At 37.8% G+C, this 20,758-nt stretch overlaps 1 protein-coding gene across 1 annotated transcript; it reads left to right on the top strand.

Annotated features, from left to right (window-relative positions):
- Window positions 1-3,014: 3,014 nt before the first annotated feature.
- On the top strand, window positions 3,015-20,554 carry LOC133860909 (flowering time control protein FPA). The gene is made up of 4 exons (XM_062296572.1): window positions 3,015-3,243; window positions 3,581-3,904; window positions 16,871-18,108; window positions 18,979-20,554. Exons 1-4 carry the CDS (start codon window positions 3,241-3,243, stop codon window positions 20,237-20,239), a joined length of 2,826 nt encoding a protein of 941 aa, XP_062152556.1. The 5' UTR covers window positions 3,015-3,240; the 3' UTR covers window positions 20,240-20,554.
- Window positions 20,555-20,758: the final 204 nt, after the last annotated feature.

Raw genomic sequence — 20,758 nt, 5'->3', positions numbered from 1 at the left:
AGGTGGCAAGCCTTACTCTTGAGAGAGAAGGAAGAGAGTCTGATGTGAACCCGCAGGATGAAATCTCCTTTGAACCCACAAACAAATTGAAATCTACCCAAGAAAGCCAAGAATCAAGTCCAAAGAATCTAGACCCGTTGAAATCTTGTTTCAAGAACCTAGATTTGGTGAGAACGCCACAAAGGGTTTGCCTTTGATAAGTTCTTAGTTCAATCAAGAACAAGTAGAGAAAACTGAAAAAGTTTTCTATGAAGAACAAAACTTCATTCACAATCAACTTGTTTAGCATATGCGGCTACAAGTCTTTTTAAAACCTCTCCATAAAACCCTAACCCTACTAAGGCCTACATCAATTAAAAGATATGGGCTGAACATCTTCAAGCCCAAAATATCCTAAACTACACTTCTATAGCTAATAAAATAAGCCCACTTAATAAAACAAATAGGCCTAAAGGCCTACAACCATAGAAACATAAAAATAGGCCCATATGCCTATACTTAGTGAAATAAAGAGTTTGCAAGAAACCATTAGGCTATGCCGCCCCCATCTGTTGCTTGTATCACATGAATTAAAGTTGGTTCTTCTTCTTTCAAGCCCATCTTGAATGTTGGAGTCTTGCTCGATAAATTTGCAAACTCGGCCCAAGTGGATTGCACCAATCCTTGCATTGCCTCCTTAATCTTCTTCGCCCTTGACTTTGTGATTGGCCCATCTGGAACTTGTAAGGGATCTTTAAGATTCGGCCTACCATGGGGCCCATCAGAGTCTCTCTTTAAAGAAGAGAGAGATGTCATGTCTCTTTTGCGTTAATACTTAAAATGTGGCAACTGCAACTCAATGATTTCAATATCAATTGTTGTCGGACTATGCCAACTCTAAACACTATAAAATAACAAAGAAGACGAAAAAGAGTAGTGTTATATACTACATATCACTATGATACTATCCCACTATTCTAATATAGTATTGTTTGTCCATCATTGATTTTTTTTTTTTTTTTTTTTAATAAAAGTTGATCAAAGGCTGATAAATAATGTCATGTTAACATAGTAAAATAGTAGTAAGATAATAATGTAATATATTTTCATTAATTAATTATTTTTTAAACAAAAATTGACCCACGGGGTGAAGGACAATGTCATGGTAACATGACATACTATTTAGTAGGGGTGTACAAATGAAGCGGTTTAACTGCTCTGCAACCGCTAACTGCCTTATAACTGCTAACCGCATAATCGTATAACCATTTTTGCAAGCGATTATAAATAACCGCTAACCGTTTAGGCAAAGGCGGTTAGTGGTTATAGGAGTTGTGGAAAGCGGTTAATAACCGCTAACCGCCTACCTATATATATATAACTATGTTTACAATTTTGAGGCGTAATAGACTAACAGGCCTGTTTACACGATTTTTAAAAATTTGAGTATTATGACTTGATTGTTTTGGTCTTGAGTTGTCATTTGGATTTGTAGAATGAGGTCAATTTGTTTAACAAAATTCAACATCCAAATATAATTTCTCTACTGAGTTGCAATGTTTATGACGAGACAATATTTATTGTTTACGAACTGATGCAAAATGGGTATTTGGAAACTCAATTGCACGGTAAAAACACATTAATCTCATTCTTCATCACGTTGAAAAACTTGGAAAATGGAAGGTAAAAAAAAAGGGTGCAATTAAATAAAGCTAATATTTTTATTTTCCAAATCTCTTGTTGATATATAGGATCTCATTGCCCAAAAATTATTAAAATCTTTTATGAAAACACTGTCTAAAATAGGCTCAAAATAGGCCCAAAACCGGTCAAAAGCCCAAATTAAAAAGCGGTTTTAAAACTGCTGGATATAAATACAATCACCACTAACTAGCGGTTATAAAAATAACTACCTCTATCTAGGCAGTTAGCGGTTGCGGTTGGTAGGTTAGCGGTTATAAAAATAACCGCCTCTGCCTAGGTAGTTAGCGATTGCGGTTGGTAAAATGCAATAATCGCCATAGGCGGTTGTGGTTACCGGTTTTAGTTAATAACCGCCGGTTGCAACCGTTTATACACCCCTATAGTTTTAGCTCTTAAGATATAGGAAAGTTTAAAAAATGCCTAAACGATCTCAGAGGATTGGTCGTTTATTCTGTTATACAAACTACAAGTTGTGGGCTTCTTGGAACGAAACACGCAGTCATCCAGTGAGGTTGCCACTCGCCCCGAACCACGTCATTATAATTCTTAAATTTTCATAGTACCTTAAAGGGATAATTGCACTACTGGTCCCTGGGGTATACCATAATTACGAATCACTCTTATAGTTTAAAAAGTTTATGGAAGGTTCTTGTGGTAAACTATAATTACAAATCGATCCCTAAAATCAAATTCTGTTAAAAAATTTGACAGATTCTATTAAATGCCACGTCAGCGCCACATTAAACTAATAAGATGGCGACACGGGTCCATCTGAATAAAAAAAAATATATTAATGAATAAATAAATAAACAATTTTTTATTTTTTAAAAAAGAAAAATTCAAAAAAAAAACAAACTAAAAAGGTCATTTTTTTATAAAAAAAATAAGTTTATTTATTTATTTTTTAATAAATTTATATTTTTTTTATTAAGATAGACACGTGTCGCCATCTTATTGTTTTGATGTGGCGCTGACGTGACATTTAACAGAAGGAAAATGATAGATTTACAACACCACCACAACAACTGCACAACACCCCCTCACATGGGGTGGGGCTCACCCCATGTGAAGGAGTGTTGTGCAGTTGTTGTGGTGATATTGTGTAGGAATCAAATTCCTTAACAGAATATGTCAAAATTTTTAACTGAATTTGACTCTAAGGATCGATTTGTAATTATAGTTTACCACAATGACTTCTCATAAACTTTTTAAATCATAGGGAGTGATTCGTAATTATGGCATACCCCAGGGACCAGTGGTGCAATTATTCTTATATTAAAATATATATATATATAACAAGGGAAAAAAAAAAAAAAAAAAAGGAAAAAGAAAGGAGTAAAAATAACCGGTGCTCAATCCCAAACCCTAAGAGAAACGCTTTCTAGTGTGAGACTGAGGCTCCGAGCCCCTGAGCCCCGGAGAGTCTAATCACTGCTATTGCTCTAAACGCTTTTAAACCTCCGCGGCAAACCCGGGAGAAAATTCAGGTTGAATACATTGGAAATTGGATTTGTGGTTCTCTCTGCTCTCTATCCAAGAAACATCAATCGCAACACAATGGTAAATTAGCTCTTCCTTCCATCTTCAATCACCCTCAATTCAATAGGAAACAATCTGCTTTCTGCTTGCTTTTTTGTTTCAGTTTTTAATTCTAGTTGCGCCTAAAGCTTTAAGTTTAACGAGCAATGCAAATCTCCCAGCCTTAGGGTTTGTGCCTAAATAAGGCTGCTGAAATTTTAATCTGATTGATTTGAGTAATTAACTGTGCAAATGAGACTGACATAACCAAACCCTCTTTACCATGATTCACATTCTTATGTGCTACAACTGAAATAATAATATAAGATGTGATTTGTTATTGAGAGTGTCGATTTTATATTTTGTATTCGCATTTTAGTCGGGCCGAGGAGGACGGGACCGGTTCCGAAGGGACTACCACCCTCTGAGATTTGAAGACAAGAGTAGCAGCCGTAACAACAATAACAACAACAATCTGCCCTCCAGACACCTCTGGGTTGGGAATCTTCCCCACGGCATACTCGAGCACGACCTCACCCATCACTTCTTGCAGTTTGGAGAGCTCGAAAGCATTGCTTTCCAGCCCGGCCGCAGCTATGCTTTCCTTAATTTCAGGAGGGAAGATGATGCCATTAATGCCATGAGTGCGCTTCAAGGTTTCCCTGTTGCCGGCAACCCGCTTAGGATTGAGTTTACCAAGGCGGTTAGTCCTGCCCCCCCACCTTTTGTCTTGTCTATTACATTCTTAGACATGCTTTCCTTTCTCGGTGAAATATTGTGTATTATGTGTATGTGTATCCATGTATACTTTCCATTGTCAGTTAATGTTCAGTTCATTTTGTCAATGCACTAATAGCAGCTTCCTTTCATAGTTTTCAAACAAAAAAGTTAGCAAGAGAAATATTAGCTCAATTTGACCCACTTGTGTAATCTAACCAAACCAATGACAGCAATCCATGACATCGACAGTTAACAACAGTGCGACTCTCCAATCAATTAGTTATTCAATCAGAAACTGCAAAGCAGTATCATCAGATGTTTCAAACTCCAATGTTCATGAGCTGATTAATATCAGAAACCTTAAGTCTTAAGGGTTTCTACCCAGGCTTTAATGTGCCATCTATATCACAAACGGAAGAGGCATGCAACTTATTTGACTTTCTACTTTTATTCTGTTGTGCTCATTCTCAAGAGTTCCAAATTTTATCTGGTCTCAGACTCTCAATTGTCTCAAAATTAATCCTAAAAAAGACATGCAAAGTATTTAACAGCAAATTAAAAGGGGAAGAAATGAAAAAAAAGAAAAAAAGAAAAAAAAAGAAATGAAAAGATGCAAAGCAGTGGGTCTTCCAATTTTCCAATGCATAATGACAATTCTGTTGCCAGAACAAGAGAGTAGAACTATTTTTTTTTGATAGCTGCATGATTATCTGAGAAGTATGGTCAATAGCAGGAAAATTCTTTGCTTGAGGTGTTGCTTAGCGTTAATGCCTTTAAACCACATGCGAGTTGGAGAAATTAATGTTTAATCATATACTTAAAGAACATCAGGGATATGCACCTGCTTCCCATTTTAATTAGTATAGTATAGAAAACTATAGAAAACAAATTACACCAATGAAACAACTCTGTTCCATTGTCATAAAAAATCAGTTTCTCATGCTTACATTTGATGGGGAAGGAACTTCTCATAAAACTGACAGATCATTAAATTTGCCTAGAAAATTAAAATCTCAAAAACATTCCTTCCAGTAATCTTTAAGCATTTGTCGGTTGAACATTTTATGCCGTGAGGACAGATTGGAAAAAATCCAATTCACTTACACTCATTGTCCCAGTGACTGCCAATGGGGGAAAGTTGTTCGTATTTGGTTGGCTTTGTAAGGAACACATCTGGACAAACACCTTAGGAGTAGATTGATCTATTGTAGTGGTTTATGGCCTTTAGCGTATGGTGGTAGATGGTGCTCTCTCTGCATTTTCAGCTAGGTATTTTTAAATCCTCTAATACTTTATAGAGAGTGAAGCTATATGTACCAGAGTGGACAGTGTGCCATTGGAAATTTTGGAATTGCTTTCCATGAGAAGGGCATATAATAATAGTTGAGATTATTAGTAGAGCAAGCATTCAGCATACACTAGTTGCTTCTGTAAACAATTTTGACTGAAGTCCTTAAAATTTGTCTTCAAATTCCTCTAGTACCAATATGCACAACTGGATTCATGAGTGGAAGACATGACAGGAGAGGGACGAGATTTACAAAGTATCATGGCCGCATACACTAGTTGCTTATGCAAACAATTTTGACTGGAGTCCTTTAAATTTGTGTGTCCAAATTCCTCTAATACCAATATGCGCAACTGGATTCATGAATGGAAGCCATGAAGTTTCATTTTCTAGTAGCTAGACAGGGGAGGGACTAGATTTACAAAGTATCATGGCCTGAAAGCACAATATTGTTCCCAATATCCTAGTGCATTTGGTAAGTTCTCTGCATGGTTCACAATAGGTCCAATGTATCTTCAATTGGTATTTCTTTCTTTACTGTCAGATATGCACACATTTTCCAGAGTGACATTCGCCTGAAACATCCTCTTGTCCCACCAAACTAAGCAGAGTATCTTGTGTGTTAACCATTCATATTCTATTGTTCCGCAGTCACTGGATTACTTATTGGTTTCTAATCTGTATGCACATTAAAATATCAAGAAGACACTTTTTAAGATCATGAGATGTCATACAAATCATGATTATATAGTTCGTTAAGGTTAATTCCTTTATGCATGTTCCATATGGCTGGTTCAAACGCATTGCAGGCAGTGACCACAAATGTCAATGTAACTTTCGTGCGCATTCTTTTACATTTATCTTTGCAAATTGTGGTAGTGGCTTCACGTTTTCTGGGTCATGACAGGACTGCAGCCTGTTCTGTGGCCGATTGATGAAAATATTCATTTTGATGTACTCACTTGAACTAATTCTAAAATTTATGGGGAGTTATTGTTATGTTAAAAGATAAGGAGAAAAAGTTAAAAAGAATTTGAAGATGCAATGCAAATGAGAAATGATATAAGATGTAACAAACTCGGTGCTTCATGCTTTAGGTGACAAGCAACTTTTAATAAGTAGTAGAAAGTTTTATTAGAAAGAGGATGCTTCATGCTTTAGATAACCATCTATCATAATTTCAGTCCTTAATTATAATCATAAACTTAAAGATGATGCAATTTTCAAGGTAATCTCAGAGTATTTCGTCTGTGACATAACCTGAAAGTTTAAAGATAGGCTCCTATCTGTTGAAAAAAGGGGTGTACACCATTCAGCAGAACATCATAGCCAAAGCAGACTGATATCTCATTTCATATCTGAATCACAAGTGCTTACACTTGATTTCCGACTTTAAAAAAATAAAAAAATAAAGAGAGCACCTTGTAGGAAAGAAACTTGTCTACCAAGGTCCTAAATATATTAGCCCTGTGTAACCGATGTGCTGGAAAGCCCTATTAGCTTTTCCACTAACCAATCACCAATAAATTCCATTCTAGAAGTGATAGAATCCTGCAGATCTTGATGCTTTCACAAAATTAATGCTTGCCACTCATCAGATATCATCTCTCCCTGTTTCAAAATCTTGTGTGGCTTGCTTTCGTGTACGACTCATCTTTGTGACCAGTCCACATCATTTTGAAATATTCAAGTCATTTGTGTATGAGGTGAAAAAACATGGATCAGTATCCATGGAGTGAACTTTGCAGTGGAAAAGCTCTTTTGTTTCACTCTTTCTTTCTAACTAATGCATTATGCACATCTTTCTGAAATGTATGATAATTATAGTTGGGAATGGTGAGGAAGGAATGACGTGTGTGTGTGTTTTTAATGCCCTAGTGCATCTGATAATGTTGCTGCGGCAGCTAAGTTTACCTCATGGAAATAGCATTTCAAATGCTTAATAACTGGCTTCCTGCTTAGCTACATGGCCTATTGAGCCTCCTTTATCGTTGATTTTCAATTCTATTATCTGATTGCTTTAATCAATAGCACTTAATTTTGGGAAAAAAAGGGTTGGAATCATGGGTTTATTGTTTCAGTTGTGCCATTTGAGTTGCTGTTTACCAACCAAGTTTTTGTAACGGCACTTGTCAAGGTGGGAGAAAGAACCGGTGCTTTCCTAGCTTGCGTACATTTTATAAGAGTTTTGGATAGGAGAAGGTTCATTTATTCATTTAATTAACACTTCAATACTCCCCCTCTCGTGTCGGCTAAAACTCTCATTTAACAAGTGAGGTGCAACACTTGAAATATTTAACTGAAATGAGATGGTAAACTTTGGAGTCATGGTCGAACTCAGGACCTCTGCTTTGATACCATGTTAACTTGAGTTCGAACATGTTCTTCGTACTTCGCCTCCTATTTTAATTAAATATTCTACGTATTGGTCTTAGTTATTAGGAGAAGTTTGAGCCCATACGTGAGGAGTGTTAAAATATTAGTTAAATGATTAAACTCATATTTTCTTATCAGCTTAAATTATTGAAATAAATTGTGATTTAATAGTAGGAAATTGTCGATCACAAGTTAGTTTGAGATATCCTAGTTCCTCTTGATGCAGGATGGAGGTTCAAAATGTGTATTAAATCTGTAGAATAGTCGTAAAATGTGTAATAAATTAGTAGAACAATCGTATGCCCCAAACGAATCAAGTGTTCTTTCAACCAAATTTTGGAAAGTTTGTTTGCTTAGAAAAAGGAAATTAAAAAAAATGGATCAATTTTTTATTTTTTTTATAAGTAATGCATATCATTAATAAGCGCAGTGGAGCGCTACCTTAATACACATGATGTATACAAGAGATATTCCCCACCAATGATTAAAAGAAGAGCATAAATCCACAAATTCTGAAAAGTTAGAAAAATGAGAAAATATTATACACCCATATCCATTTATAAAGCGATTTAACCAAGATGTTCTTCAGCTCTGCTACCAACATCTCACAATCTTCAAAACATCTTGCATTCTTGTTCTCTCCATATGCTCCACATTAAGTACACATGGAATATCCTCCAAGTGACTAAAATTGGACGACTTCCCAACTGATCTCGTCAACAATCTGACAACTCTATCACCCTTCTAGGCATGACCCATTCTACTTCGAAAAAGCCAAAAATTGCAGTCCATAATTTTCTTGCCAATTTACAATAGATAAGAAGATATATGGATTTCACACTCCTCTTACACATGCAAAACCATTCCACCACTATTACTCTTCTCTTCCTCAAGTTATCCAAGGTCAGAATCTTACCAATAGCCGTTGTCCACACAAAGAAACTCACTCTCAATGGAATATTGACTTTCCAAATCCTCTTCCAAGGAAAATATGAACCCCTCAAATTAGATAACTTGTGAAAAAACGACCCCACTTCAAACTTCCTCTTTGAAGGGATCCACCAAATACGATCCTCACCACCTTGCCTCAATCTGATAGAATAAAACAAATCAAAAAACGCAATCACCAAATCTACCTCCTAATCCTGTACAGGTCTTATAAAAGATACATTCCACTGAATATTACCATTGGAAACTGCAATTTTTATCGTAACCCACACCTCCTTACAACGAGCAATACTAAATAACTCTGGAAAAAAGTACTTCAGTGGTTGATCCCCACAGCATAAATCATACCAGAACCTAATCTTAGTTCCATCTCCCATTTCATATCTGGCAAATCTTGGAAAAAAACTCCCCAGCCCCTCCTAATATGCTTCCATCGTCAATTGCCACGAAGCCTACGTCTCCGTAGCGTAACGACATAACCACTTACCCAGCAGTGCTTAATTAAACTTTTTTTTTTTTAAATAAGTAATACAATTCTTTAATAAGTGCAAAGGGGCATAACCCTAGTACACATGATGTATAAAAGAGATAACCCCTACTAATGATGGGAAGAAGAACAAAAATCCATAAATAAGCCAAGTTAGAAAAAAATGAGAAATTTAACGTTACTGTCCATGTATAAAGCGTTTTGACCAAGATGTTATTGAGCTCTTCCACCACCATGTCACGATCTTCAAAACGTTTTGCATTTCGTTCTCTCCATAACTACATTAAGCATAAAGGGGACATCTTCCAAACAGCTAAAACTGATCGACTTCCCAATTGACCTCACCAACAATCTTGGGTTGCGCCCTTTTGCGCTCTTCAATTAAATGAATTATTTATCAAAAAAAGAAAAAAATCTAATAGCTCTATTACACTTCTAGGCATAACCCATTCTACTCCAAAATGGCGAAACAACGCATTTCATAATTCTCTTGCCACTTCACAATGGAGAAGAAGATGATTTATAGATTCCCTACTCCTTTTACACATACAACATCATTCCACTACTATTACTTTCTTCTTCCTCAATTTATCCAATGCCAACATCTTTCTAAGAGCTGTTGTCCACACAAAGAAACTTACTCTCAATGGAACATTTACTCTCCAAATACTCTTCCAAGGAAAAAATGAACCCTCTGATCTAGCTAATTCTTGATAAAATGACCTTTCTTCAAACTTCCTCCTCTTTGAAGGGATCCACTAACTACTATTCTCACCACCTTGTCTCAATCGGAGAGAATACAACACATTGTAAAATGCAATCACCAAATCCACATCCCAATCCTGTACAAATCTAATAGAAAGATGAGTTCCACTGAACATTAACATTAAAAACCTGGAGATAAGCAGTGCTTGATTAAACTTAATCAAGTTTTTTTACCCCTAATCCGCCAGTTTGTTTCAGGGAACAAATTTTTGATCATTTAACTAAATGGAACTTAAACTAAGGCCTTAAAGGCTGATCTCAAGAGATGGAATGAACAGGAGTTTGGCAATGTGGAGTTTCGCAAAAAAATGCACATGGAAGAGTTATGTACTCTTGATAGGTTGGAGGAACAACAAGGTTTATCTTCCGAAGAAAAGGAGAGGAAATGTGTGGTCATCAGAGACTTGGAGAACTCTATCTTGCAGGAAGAGATTAGTTGGAGACAGAAGTCTAGGGTTCTTTGGCTGAAAGAGGGTGATAAATGCACTAAATTTTTTCACCGAATTGCTAACTCGAACAGGAGGTCTAATTCCATAGAGTCGCTCTCTATCAATGGCTCTGTTTCTTCCGACCAGCAGGTTATCAGAGAGCATGTTGCTCAATTCTATGAGTCTCTCTTTACAGAACCTTTCCCATGGAGACCTAGAATGGATAATATTGCTTTCGAGACCTTGGATGCAGCTGAGGCCTCTACTTTAGAACTTCCTTTCGAGGAGATGGAGGTCTTAGAGGTGGTGAAAAGCATGAATCGAGACAAGGCACCTGGTCCAGATGGGTTTTCTCTTGCGTTTTTCCAAGACTGCTGGGATGTGATCAAGACAGATCTTATGAGGGTTTTCTGGGACTTTCACTCTCAAAGCAAGTTTGTCAAAAGTGTTAACGCCACTTTTATAGCCTTAATTCCGAAGAAGTCTGGGGCTGTGGATCTAAAGGACTTTCGTCCTATCAGTCTTGTAAGTGGTGTGTACAAGATCATTGCAAAAGTCCTTGCAAATAGACTTAAAAAGGTGGTGGAGAAGATTATATCATCCCCTCAAAATGCTTTTGTGAAAGGTAGGCAAATTCTTGATTCAGTTCTTATTGCCAATGAGTGCTTGGATAGTCGAATCAAATCCGGCGAACCAGGGTTACTTTGTAAGTTGGATGTTGAGAAGGCCTACGATCACGTTAACTGGGATTTCTTATTGTATATGTTGAGAAGATGTGGCTTTGGGGAGAGATGGTGCTCCTGGATAGCGCATTGTATATCTACGGTGCGGTTCTCTGTGCTGGTGAATGGCTCCCCAACCGGTTTTTTCAGTAGCTCTCGTGGCCTTAGACAGGGTGACCCACTGTCACCACTATTGTTCGTCATTGTGATGGAGGCTCTTAGCAAGTTTTTCTTCGCTACTGTCCAAAAGGGCTACCTTTCAGGGTTTTCTGTGGGTTCTGGCAACAGCGAAGCTATTAACATTTCTCACCTATTGTTCGCAGACGATACTTTAGTCTTTTGTGGGGCTAATTCTGATCATCTTCATTATCTTCGTATGCTTCTTATTTCTTTTGAAACTGTGTCAGGATTGAAGATTAATCTGGCCAAATCTGTTATGGTTCCTGTGGGTGAGGTGGATAATATGGACGGTCTAGCTAACATATTGGGCTGTGGAGTTTCCTCTCTTCCTATAAAGTATCTTGGTCTTCCGTTGGGAGCTCCTTTCAAGGCTAAGTCTTGTTGGGATGAAGTTGTAGGGAAGATTGAGAGGCGGTTGGCTAGCTGGAAGCGGTTGTATTTGTCGAAGGGGGGTAGGGTTACCCTTATAAAGAGTACTCTCTCCAACCTTCCTACATATTTTCTCTCTCTTTTCCCTATTCCATCCAGTGTTGCTAGTCGCATTGAGAAGCTGCATCGAGACTTTTTGTGGGGTGGCATAGGCGACGTATTCAAATACCACTTGGTTAGTTGGTCCAAGGTTTGTCATCCTATTTCTGAAGGTGGTTTGGGCATACGAAACTTGAGAATTTTCAACAAGGCGCTTTTAGGGAAGTGGTTGTGGCGTTATGCTTATGAGAGAGAAGCTCTGTGGAAATCCGTGGTGGATGCAAAGTATGGCTCTTCTAGGGCTGGTTGGTGTTCCTTAGATCCCCTTGGGTCTCACGGTGTGGGGATTTGGAAGAACATTAGGAAGGGGTGGAGCTTGTTTTGTAGCTATACCAGACTTATCTTGGGCAATGGGTCGATGATACGTTTTTGGGATGATGTATGGTGTGGAGAGATGTCCCTCAAGGAAGCTTTTCCAGTTCTGTATGATATAGCTTGTGCCAAGGATACTTTGGTAGAAGACCATTTGGTAGTGGTAAGTGGTTCCTATTAGTGGGATGTCAGATTTTTCCGTGATGTTCACGATTGGGAGGTGGATGTTATGGCTTCCTTTTTCTCCTTACTGTATTCTTCCAAGGTGGCTCAAGATGGGGGGGACCGGCTTTGGTGGTCCCTCTCTCGCAAAGGGTCTTTTGATGTTAGATCATTCTATAAGGCTCTTGCCTGCAAAGAAGCTTCTTTATTCCCCTGGAAAAGTATTTGGCGGACCAAGGCCCCATTGAAAGTGGCCTTCTTCGCTTGGACGGCAGCGTTAGGGAAAATCCTCACCTTGGACAATCTCAGAAAGAAGCGTGTCATTGTGATTGATAGATGCTGCATGTGTAAAATGACCGGGGAGACTGTGGATCATCTTCTTCTTCATTGCGAGGTTGCACGCGCTCTTTGGTATGTCATCCTTAGCCGGTTCGGTCTGTATTGGGTGATGCCTTCTCGGGTGATAGACTTATTTGCCTGTTGGTGGTCGGGGGGACGGTCTCGAAGTGCGGTCGTGTGGAAAATGGCTCCTTGTTGTCTTATGTGGTGCCTGTGGACGGAACGCAACGATAGACAGTTTGAGGACAAAGAAAGAACCATAGAGGAGCTCATTTCCTTTTTTCTTCATTCTTTGTACTCCTGGACGGCTGCGTATCTAGCACCTCTAGAGATTAGTTATAACGATTTCCTTGTATTGCTTTCTTCTTCTTCTTAATTGTCTTTCTTGTATACCCCCTGTATACTTGATTGCGCTTTGCATTTTTCTAATAAAATTCTCTACTTACTTATCAAAAAAAAAAAAATCTCGCTGAAGTTTCTCAATCCTATTAGCCAGATGAGGCTCTATTTATTAAAATGGAAAATCGCACCATAGAAATACAAAATGCTATCCATGCTCGCCATTTCTACCCAAAACCACTTCTCTTCAACAAATACAACAAAAATTCCCAATTCATATGATAATAAGCCTTTTCTGGATCCAATTTGCACAACAAGCTTGGAACCCCTGATCTGAGTCGACTGTCAATACACTCATTTGCAACCAAAACTGAATCCAGAATCTATCTCCTCTTAATAAACGCATTCTGCGAATTTGATATGATCTTCTCCAACACCTGTTTCAATTTGTTTGCCACTACCTTATATATGTTTTGTAGACACCACCCTACTGGATTGATAGGACGAAAATCCTTGATATCTACAGCACTAACTTTCTTTGGGATAAGAGAGATGAAAATGCTCTTCTCAAAACTCCCTTGACCATGAAACTCCCTCAATACTGCCATAATATCCTCTTTTAGAACCTCTCAACATGTCTGAAAGAAACCCAAAACAAACCCATCAGGGTTGAATTGAAATGTGTTTTGACTCTCTTGTTTGATTTAGTTTGATGAGGACGCATTTTGATATTGGCAGGGACAGAATTGTCCCCTATTGTAGAATCACTGGTTTTCGTAATTTGACAATATGAGAGGATGAATTTAGGATGGATCATTTGAAGAATTGTCTATATTTTCTGGAATATACTGCATTTGGAACATTGAGACAAATATTAAAGGTGGAATCCGCTTCAAACAAGATTTGTTTCTAAACAACATTAAAATGTCAGGTGATAGGAATGCAAATTATATGATCTGTGCACAGCCCTTGGATTTATTCAAATGCAATATTTTGTGGGATATAAATTTGCAAGTTTGGTTTGAATGATGATACACTCTAAACAGTTATTACATTATATGACTATGTCAGTGAAGCACAAAGGCAGAAGCTAGAGCGTGCAAATTCTAGTTAAAAAAATAGTTTACCAAACAAAACCTACTTATTTTAGGTTTTCACTTAATCCCCCCCCCCCCAAAAAAAAAAAAAAAAAAAAGAAAAGAAAAGAAGAAGAAGAAGAGAGATTGTAATTTCCAGTTATGTTGCTGCTTGCTCTTCTTTTTGTTTCTTCTTTTTGGGTGCTATAACTCTTTGAACAGTAAAAATTTGCAAAATCAAGGCTAGGTAGTTTATGAAGTTTGCTATGCCAGAGCAAAAAAGAGAGTTTCTGTACTGATGGTTGTAGCAAGTATTCCAATGCATTGTGCCATTGCCCCAATCGGCTAATTGCTTTCTTTTATGCCACTATGATCAAGCAAGCAAAAATATATATGAATTTGTTGTGCCAATTATGATGTTCATTAATTATACGTGAAATCTGAAGTTGACTAATGGTTCTCATCCTTTAGTTTGACATGCTGCATGTGAATCACTTCTCTTGCCACAGACCATATTTTTAGGTAATCCATACGAACCCATATCAAAAAAAAAATATAAAGCCAGTTGTATGGTATCTTTGTGAGTATAGGAAATTGTATCGTAATGGATAAGATACATAATATGATGTGAGGTTATTGGTTGAACTAATAACTTTGTTTGAGTGAGTTATGTTGTGCGATACTCATATGGTCTTATGCTTATATTTATCGAGAAATGTGTTATAAGCTTGATGGTTTATGGAAGTGAAGTGGCATATAATATGCAGATTGCACAACTTTATCGCATAAAATATTAATCTCTATTTGGTATAGACTTTCGGTGGGAAAAATGTAAAAATCAAGTAACAGAATCACTAATATTGGATATTTTATCCAATCTCCAAGTTTCATGGAGTTGTGGACCGACATATAATCCAGTTCGCAAATATCATTCATCTGATGAAATTACAGAAATTTAGATATTGACTTCAGTTACCACTGCAATTGTTGCATTAATTTGACAGACACTTAGAAGTGTGTAACTGCAAGAAATCATGGGTTTAGAAGCAGCACTGCTTAATACAAACGTGTGATAACAGGTCCATGAATCCTAATTGCATTCCCCGTTGTGGGAGGATCGCCCTTTCTACTCTTGTTGACATCCTCTGTTATTATCCTCATGTATTCAAGATTCAAAATAAATTCTTTTAAATCTGCAATGTGGGTATTCTGCAAATTTGTTTCTATGTTATTGGTAATTTGGGTATTAGCAACTGAATTTTTTTAATGACATGGTCTGTGGAATGATACTGTTTTATCCAAATGTGGGACCTTGCTACTAACGGGGCTTTGTTTCAGAGAATAGGTAAACCACTACACAGGCAGATATTTGTCATCCATATCCATCTCTTATTTCCTTCCCTATATCTATTACAGGACGAAGCCAAGAATTTTCATTTTGGAAAATCTTTGACAACGCCCTGCAGTTGTACTTTTTTAACTTCCCTATGTAAAAGTTTCATTGGTATCATAACATTATTCTCCATGCGAATCTTTTTGGAATCTCAAGTCTGCACATGTAGACAGTTGCTTGACGTCAAAAAAATTTGCGGTTCGACTTGATTAAATTGAAATTAATTTCCCATTTATTGAAGCTAATGGAGCATTCTTTTGTGGCATCGCATTGCCATTTCTTGTCTAATTGATCATGTGTGGGTTGTTTAAATTATGCATCAAGATTTTTCCCCCTTTTCCTCTTCTGCTTTTGTTCTCATATTTCATTGGTGGTTAAAAGTTGGCGGCGCATGAGCTGGTTGAAAAGGATGTTAGAGATACCTTTAGTATTTAGATGGTGCTTGGAGCAATGATTGGGTCTTTGTGCTTGTGTACATCTTTCAATTACTTTCAGTGCCTATGAATGAAATTCAGCGTGAGATTGACAATACAAATTTGTCAGTTAGTTATGTGCTATTAATGTTGGGGCATTTGATTTTTCTCTGATCAGAATTCATTCATTCAGTAGAAGATTTCCAGTTGTTCTAGAAGTACAAATGTGTGTGCCCATTGTAGTGGAAGCAGGCAGATTAAATGGTAATTTAACCAGGGAACTGGCCACTTCCCATTGCATGAGCTTTGAGCGATTTATGTTCCTGATTTTTTGCATAGGAGTCCTTTTTCACCTCTTTTAATGGGGAATTAAGGAAAATCATGCTCCTGGACATGGTCTTCTCAATTGAGGATCATGCTTGTTTGACAGTGGCAAAATGTCCAGCCCTTTTGAATTTCTTTAAGAAGAGGTAAAGTTATTGTTGTTGGCATATTTGTTATATTTGCCACTAGTTATCTTCTTTTAGTCCTTGTTTGCTTTCCTATTAGTGGCTCAAGTGTCCGACATAGATGTCAAAAAATTCTCTATTCACTCCTGACAGGGAAACAGACAGGCAAACCGTTGTCATGAAATGAGGAGGATGTTTGTGTTGACAATAAGAAAGAGGTGTCAAATTGCTCCCCTGAGCTCCTCTTTAATTTCTTTATAATGTGATTAGTGGGTTTCTGAATACGTGCTAGTTGTCTCCTCTGAGTGCTTGAACTTGTTATTGATCTTATAGAAGTTTGCAAATGTCTCTTGAGCTGATTAATTTGTTTAAATTCACGTCGACTGTATTTGATTGGTCTCATATTATACTTGAATTTGATATTGTAAGTTGCATCTGGATGGGCTGACACATCGAATAAAACATGAGGATTTGCTGTTTCATGTCTCTATGCAGAATGTCACTTCATATAAATAGTACTTGTTAGTAATTTGGGTGCTTTGTGCTGGATATATATTCTGCCATCCCTAATATACTTGAGGCCCATCACCAATTATTGTGAGATCATCAATTCTATTTGAAGATTAGTTGCAATTCTTTTGTTTCTTTCGGATGTATGCTGAAGCATAAGGGTGGCTCATTTTTGACTGCTTGGAATATGGGTTGGTTTTTGCATTCGAACTTGATGAGATCTTTTAATCACAGGATAAGTCATCAACATCATCACGTGATGAAGATCACTCTCAACGTCAAGATGAACAGCGCTCGGTATTGAGAGGATCTCCTTTCTCGCAAAGGGAGTTTAGAACACGCCATGCTAGTCCTGATCCTTTCTATCCTGACAAATCCAATGTGAGTGATAAAAATGTAGACCCTAGTTCAGTTTTATGGATAGGGTTTCCAGCTTTATTGAAGGTGGATGAAATGATCTTAAGGAAGGCTTTTTCACCATTTGGTGAGATTGAGAAGATTACTGCATTTCCTGGTCGTAGTTATGCCTTTGTTCGATTCAGGAGCGTAATGTCAGCTTGCAGGGCAAAAGAAACTCTTCAGGGAAAATTATTTGGAAATCCTCGTGTACATATTTGTTTTGCAAAGAGTGAAACTGGATCATCCAACAGCGGAAGGAGCTCAATGAATGCCCCTCCTTCCCCACCTTCCAAGACAAATGTTCGCCTGGGATCTTCTGGGAACTTTCGGCAGGATAGGAATTTTGGGAGCTTAACTGAAGATCTCGGCATAAGATCTCCTCAATTTTTTCCAGATTTGGATGCTGGAGATTCTGACGCCTATAGTTTTAATAGGAAGCGCTCTTCATGGACAGATGGAAATAATACATTTGAACAGAGAAGGTTTGGAGAAGTGGGGTCTGATCTAGGACTACAAGAGGATATTTATGAACATTGCAGTAGTCCTACAAGAGAGAAACACGCTCAGTTACATGATTATTCTCAGAGATTTCCTCAAACAAGTCCATCGTATGAGGATCCATGGGACTTGCCAGAAGATGTCCATTTCTTTCATGGAACCAAGAAATTGAAGACTGGCTCCTTTCTGCCCGAAAAAGACCTTCCTGAGCATCCTTTTTCTGATTTTGAACAAGAGACACATATCCCAAAGGTATTTTCTGATTTTTCCCAACCTGAGGCCTTTGATAAAAACTTTGAGGCTGTACCTTTTGGGTATAAACAGACCCCTGATCACAGACCGAATATAGCTCTACCTCATGCAGATAGTAGTGATCACTGGGGAGAATCTTATGATAGTTTCAAGGTGGGCTCTGGTTCTCTGCCATCAAATCCTTTTGAGAAAAAAAGATTCACACCTGAATCCGATCAATCTTCTTTGAATGAATGGAAATGGGAAGGGACTATTGCAAAGGGAGGAAATCCTGTCTGTCGGGCTCGCTGCTTTCCTGTCGGAAAAGTCCTGGACATCATGTTGTAAGTAGTAAATAAATGTTCTTAATTGGAAATTTGTGTTTTGTTGTCATGATAAGCTTTAAACAGAACCGAGGTTGTGAAAAGGGCTTCTAGTTGACTGTTACTTATTCTCTTTTTGTGCTTTGACAGCATCCAATTGATTACTTCTCCCTCTTGCTGCTTCCTCTTTATGTAGTTACTAAGATGCTTTGATTTCTTACAAAAAAGAAGAAGAAGGATGATTTGATTTTGTTTTGTCTTAGTGAATGCATTGATTTCTACCATCGTTTTAATACTTTATTTGCAAGTAATATCTGTCCATTCAGGGTCCATTTCAGTGCCCCATGGAAATGGAAAATGTCTATTTTGTTCTACAAGGCATCTGAGTGTTCAATGCATATCATGGTTTTGTCCATGTTTCTAGCTGCATTACATACTGGTCAATGTATCATATAATATTGTCTAAAATTAATTTGAGTTTGGACAAACTAATTCTTTTTTACAAGCTTACCATGTTTCATTGAGTTTTGGATTATTTCTCTGAATTTTATATGTATTAATTAATTAAAGTGGACCATATTTAATTAAATTTGATTTTCCGGATTTGGCCCAATTTACTGAATTTGGGGACAAATTTTTCTATATCATTTCCAGAGTTTAAATTTGTCTGTATCCTGTTTCAGATGCTATAGAAACAATATGAATATGTTTTTTAGGATTTATAGAATACAATAGTATGTTTCAATTCTGTGGAGTATTCAATTGCAGTTTAGTAGCTGCGAAGACTATAAAACTCAGAGCAGAGTATACAGCTGCTCATTCTTTCTCCTTTTTCTGCCTAGCTGCCGAACTACCACTAAACTCACTGTTAACGGTATAATTATGCTGCAGGCCTGAATTCTTGGACTGCACTGCAAGGACTGGTCTAGACATGCTTTCAAAGCATTACTATCAAGCGGCTAATGCTTGGGTTGTCTTCTTTGTACCTGAAAGTGATGCTGATATTGGATTCTATAATGAATTTATGCATTATCTTGGAGAAAAACAGCGAGCAGCAGTTGCTAAGTTGGACGAAAAGACCACTTTGTTTCTTGTACCCCCATCAGAGTTCTCAGAGAAAGTACTTAAAGTACCTGGGAAACTGAGTATATCTGGGGTTGTTTTGAGGTTAGAGCATTCCGGTTCCAATTTTGGGTCTCTTCACCATCAAAATGAGAAGAAAATTACAAATTTATTGCCCATTAAAGCGGATACATCATTTACAAAGCCATCAACACCTTTGCTACGTATTCATCCATTAACATCTTTCCAAGATTTGGGAAAATCAGGAGTTCCCAATGTGTCTTTTTCAGGGAATGTGGTTACATCAGCTCCACCTGGATCATCTTCAGGCTCTGCTTATGCTGTCAGTGGTGTATCTGACTCTTACAATGAAAACAGGCATGACTATCAACTACGTCAGGGAAACCCTATGCTGCGACAAAATTTCTCTTCTCACCATCTTCAGAATTCAATGTCTGGTAGTACAAATGCACCATCACAACCATCCAATAGTGCTGCTGTTTCTGTTGTGCAGGAGCATCATTCGGTCCTGCGAAACACGGTGCAAGAAACGAGCTCTAGTCATTATAAAGGTGGAATTTCTGGTATTTCATTATCTGGAAATAGAAAGTCGTCTCTTCAGGGAACCCAAACTTCAGCTTCTTTGTCGCTGCCTATGACGGCCCTGCAACCAGATCAAATTGCCCAGTTGGCATCATCTCTTCTTGGTCAGCAGAGGCAGTCAGGGAGCACTCCCCATATATCTGTGGGTGATGAGTATAGGCAGATAAACACAATGAATGAATCTGACAACTCTTTACGAACATCCCAGAAATATGTTCCACATAATAATCAGGCGAGGTCTGAGCTTTCAGCATCGCAGTTTAGTCAAGTTCAACAGTTGCAGCAACTGCAACAGCAGGCCTCAAATGTGCCTGCAGTGCCTCGCATGGTTCAAAGAGAGCTTCAGACAGGGGCTCAGGGAAATCAACTACTGCAAAACAATAGCGCACAGGAAGAAGCAGAAGCAGATCCTCAGAAACGACTGCAAGCAACATTACAGCTGGCAGCTGCTCTTCTTCAGCAAATCCAACAAGGGAAAGGAAGTTGACCAGCTCAGGGAACAGAAATTATTTTCTACAAGTCGATGCAAAAGAATCTTGGGAATTACAAATCTGTATAAATTGCAAATAGATTCTGGGTTTCCCTGATCAGCAGCTGACTGGCGGTATCTGGTTTTGTTTTATTTAATGACCATGCTACTTGTTTTGTACTTTCATTTTGACTCAACTGACCAGCTAGTATTTATGGCTACTTCACTTTTAGAAATTGAAGCTGCTAGAGCTTCCCTTCCTGCTTTGTTGTGTAAACTCATGATGTGAATATCTTTTTGGCTTTCTATCTTAGTTAACGTTATGATAGGTAACTGTACTTTGTCTGAATTAGCTATACAATCATTACTTTTAACGTCGAACCCTTTGTTTTATGAGGATCTGGGCTGACCTACAGGTTTACTATGGCAAGCACATAAGTTGATTTCTTTTTTAGTTAAGCTGTGGGGGTGAAAGGCCTTTGAGTTATGATGGCGTTGATTTCACCTCCGTGCATTATTTCCAGCTGCGTCTCTTTT

Source organism: Alnus glutinosa, chromosome 2 (assembly GCF_958979055.1).
Source record: "Alnus glutinosa chromosome 2, dhAlnGlut1.1, whole genome shotgun sequence".
In the NCBI taxonomy this organism is placed as follows: Eukaryota; Viridiplantae; Streptophyta; class Magnoliopsida; order Fagales; family Betulaceae; genus Alnus; species Alnus glutinosa.
The sequence above is the reverse complement of the archived record's forward strand: the minus strand, read 5'-3'. Positions and strand labels throughout refer to the sequence as shown.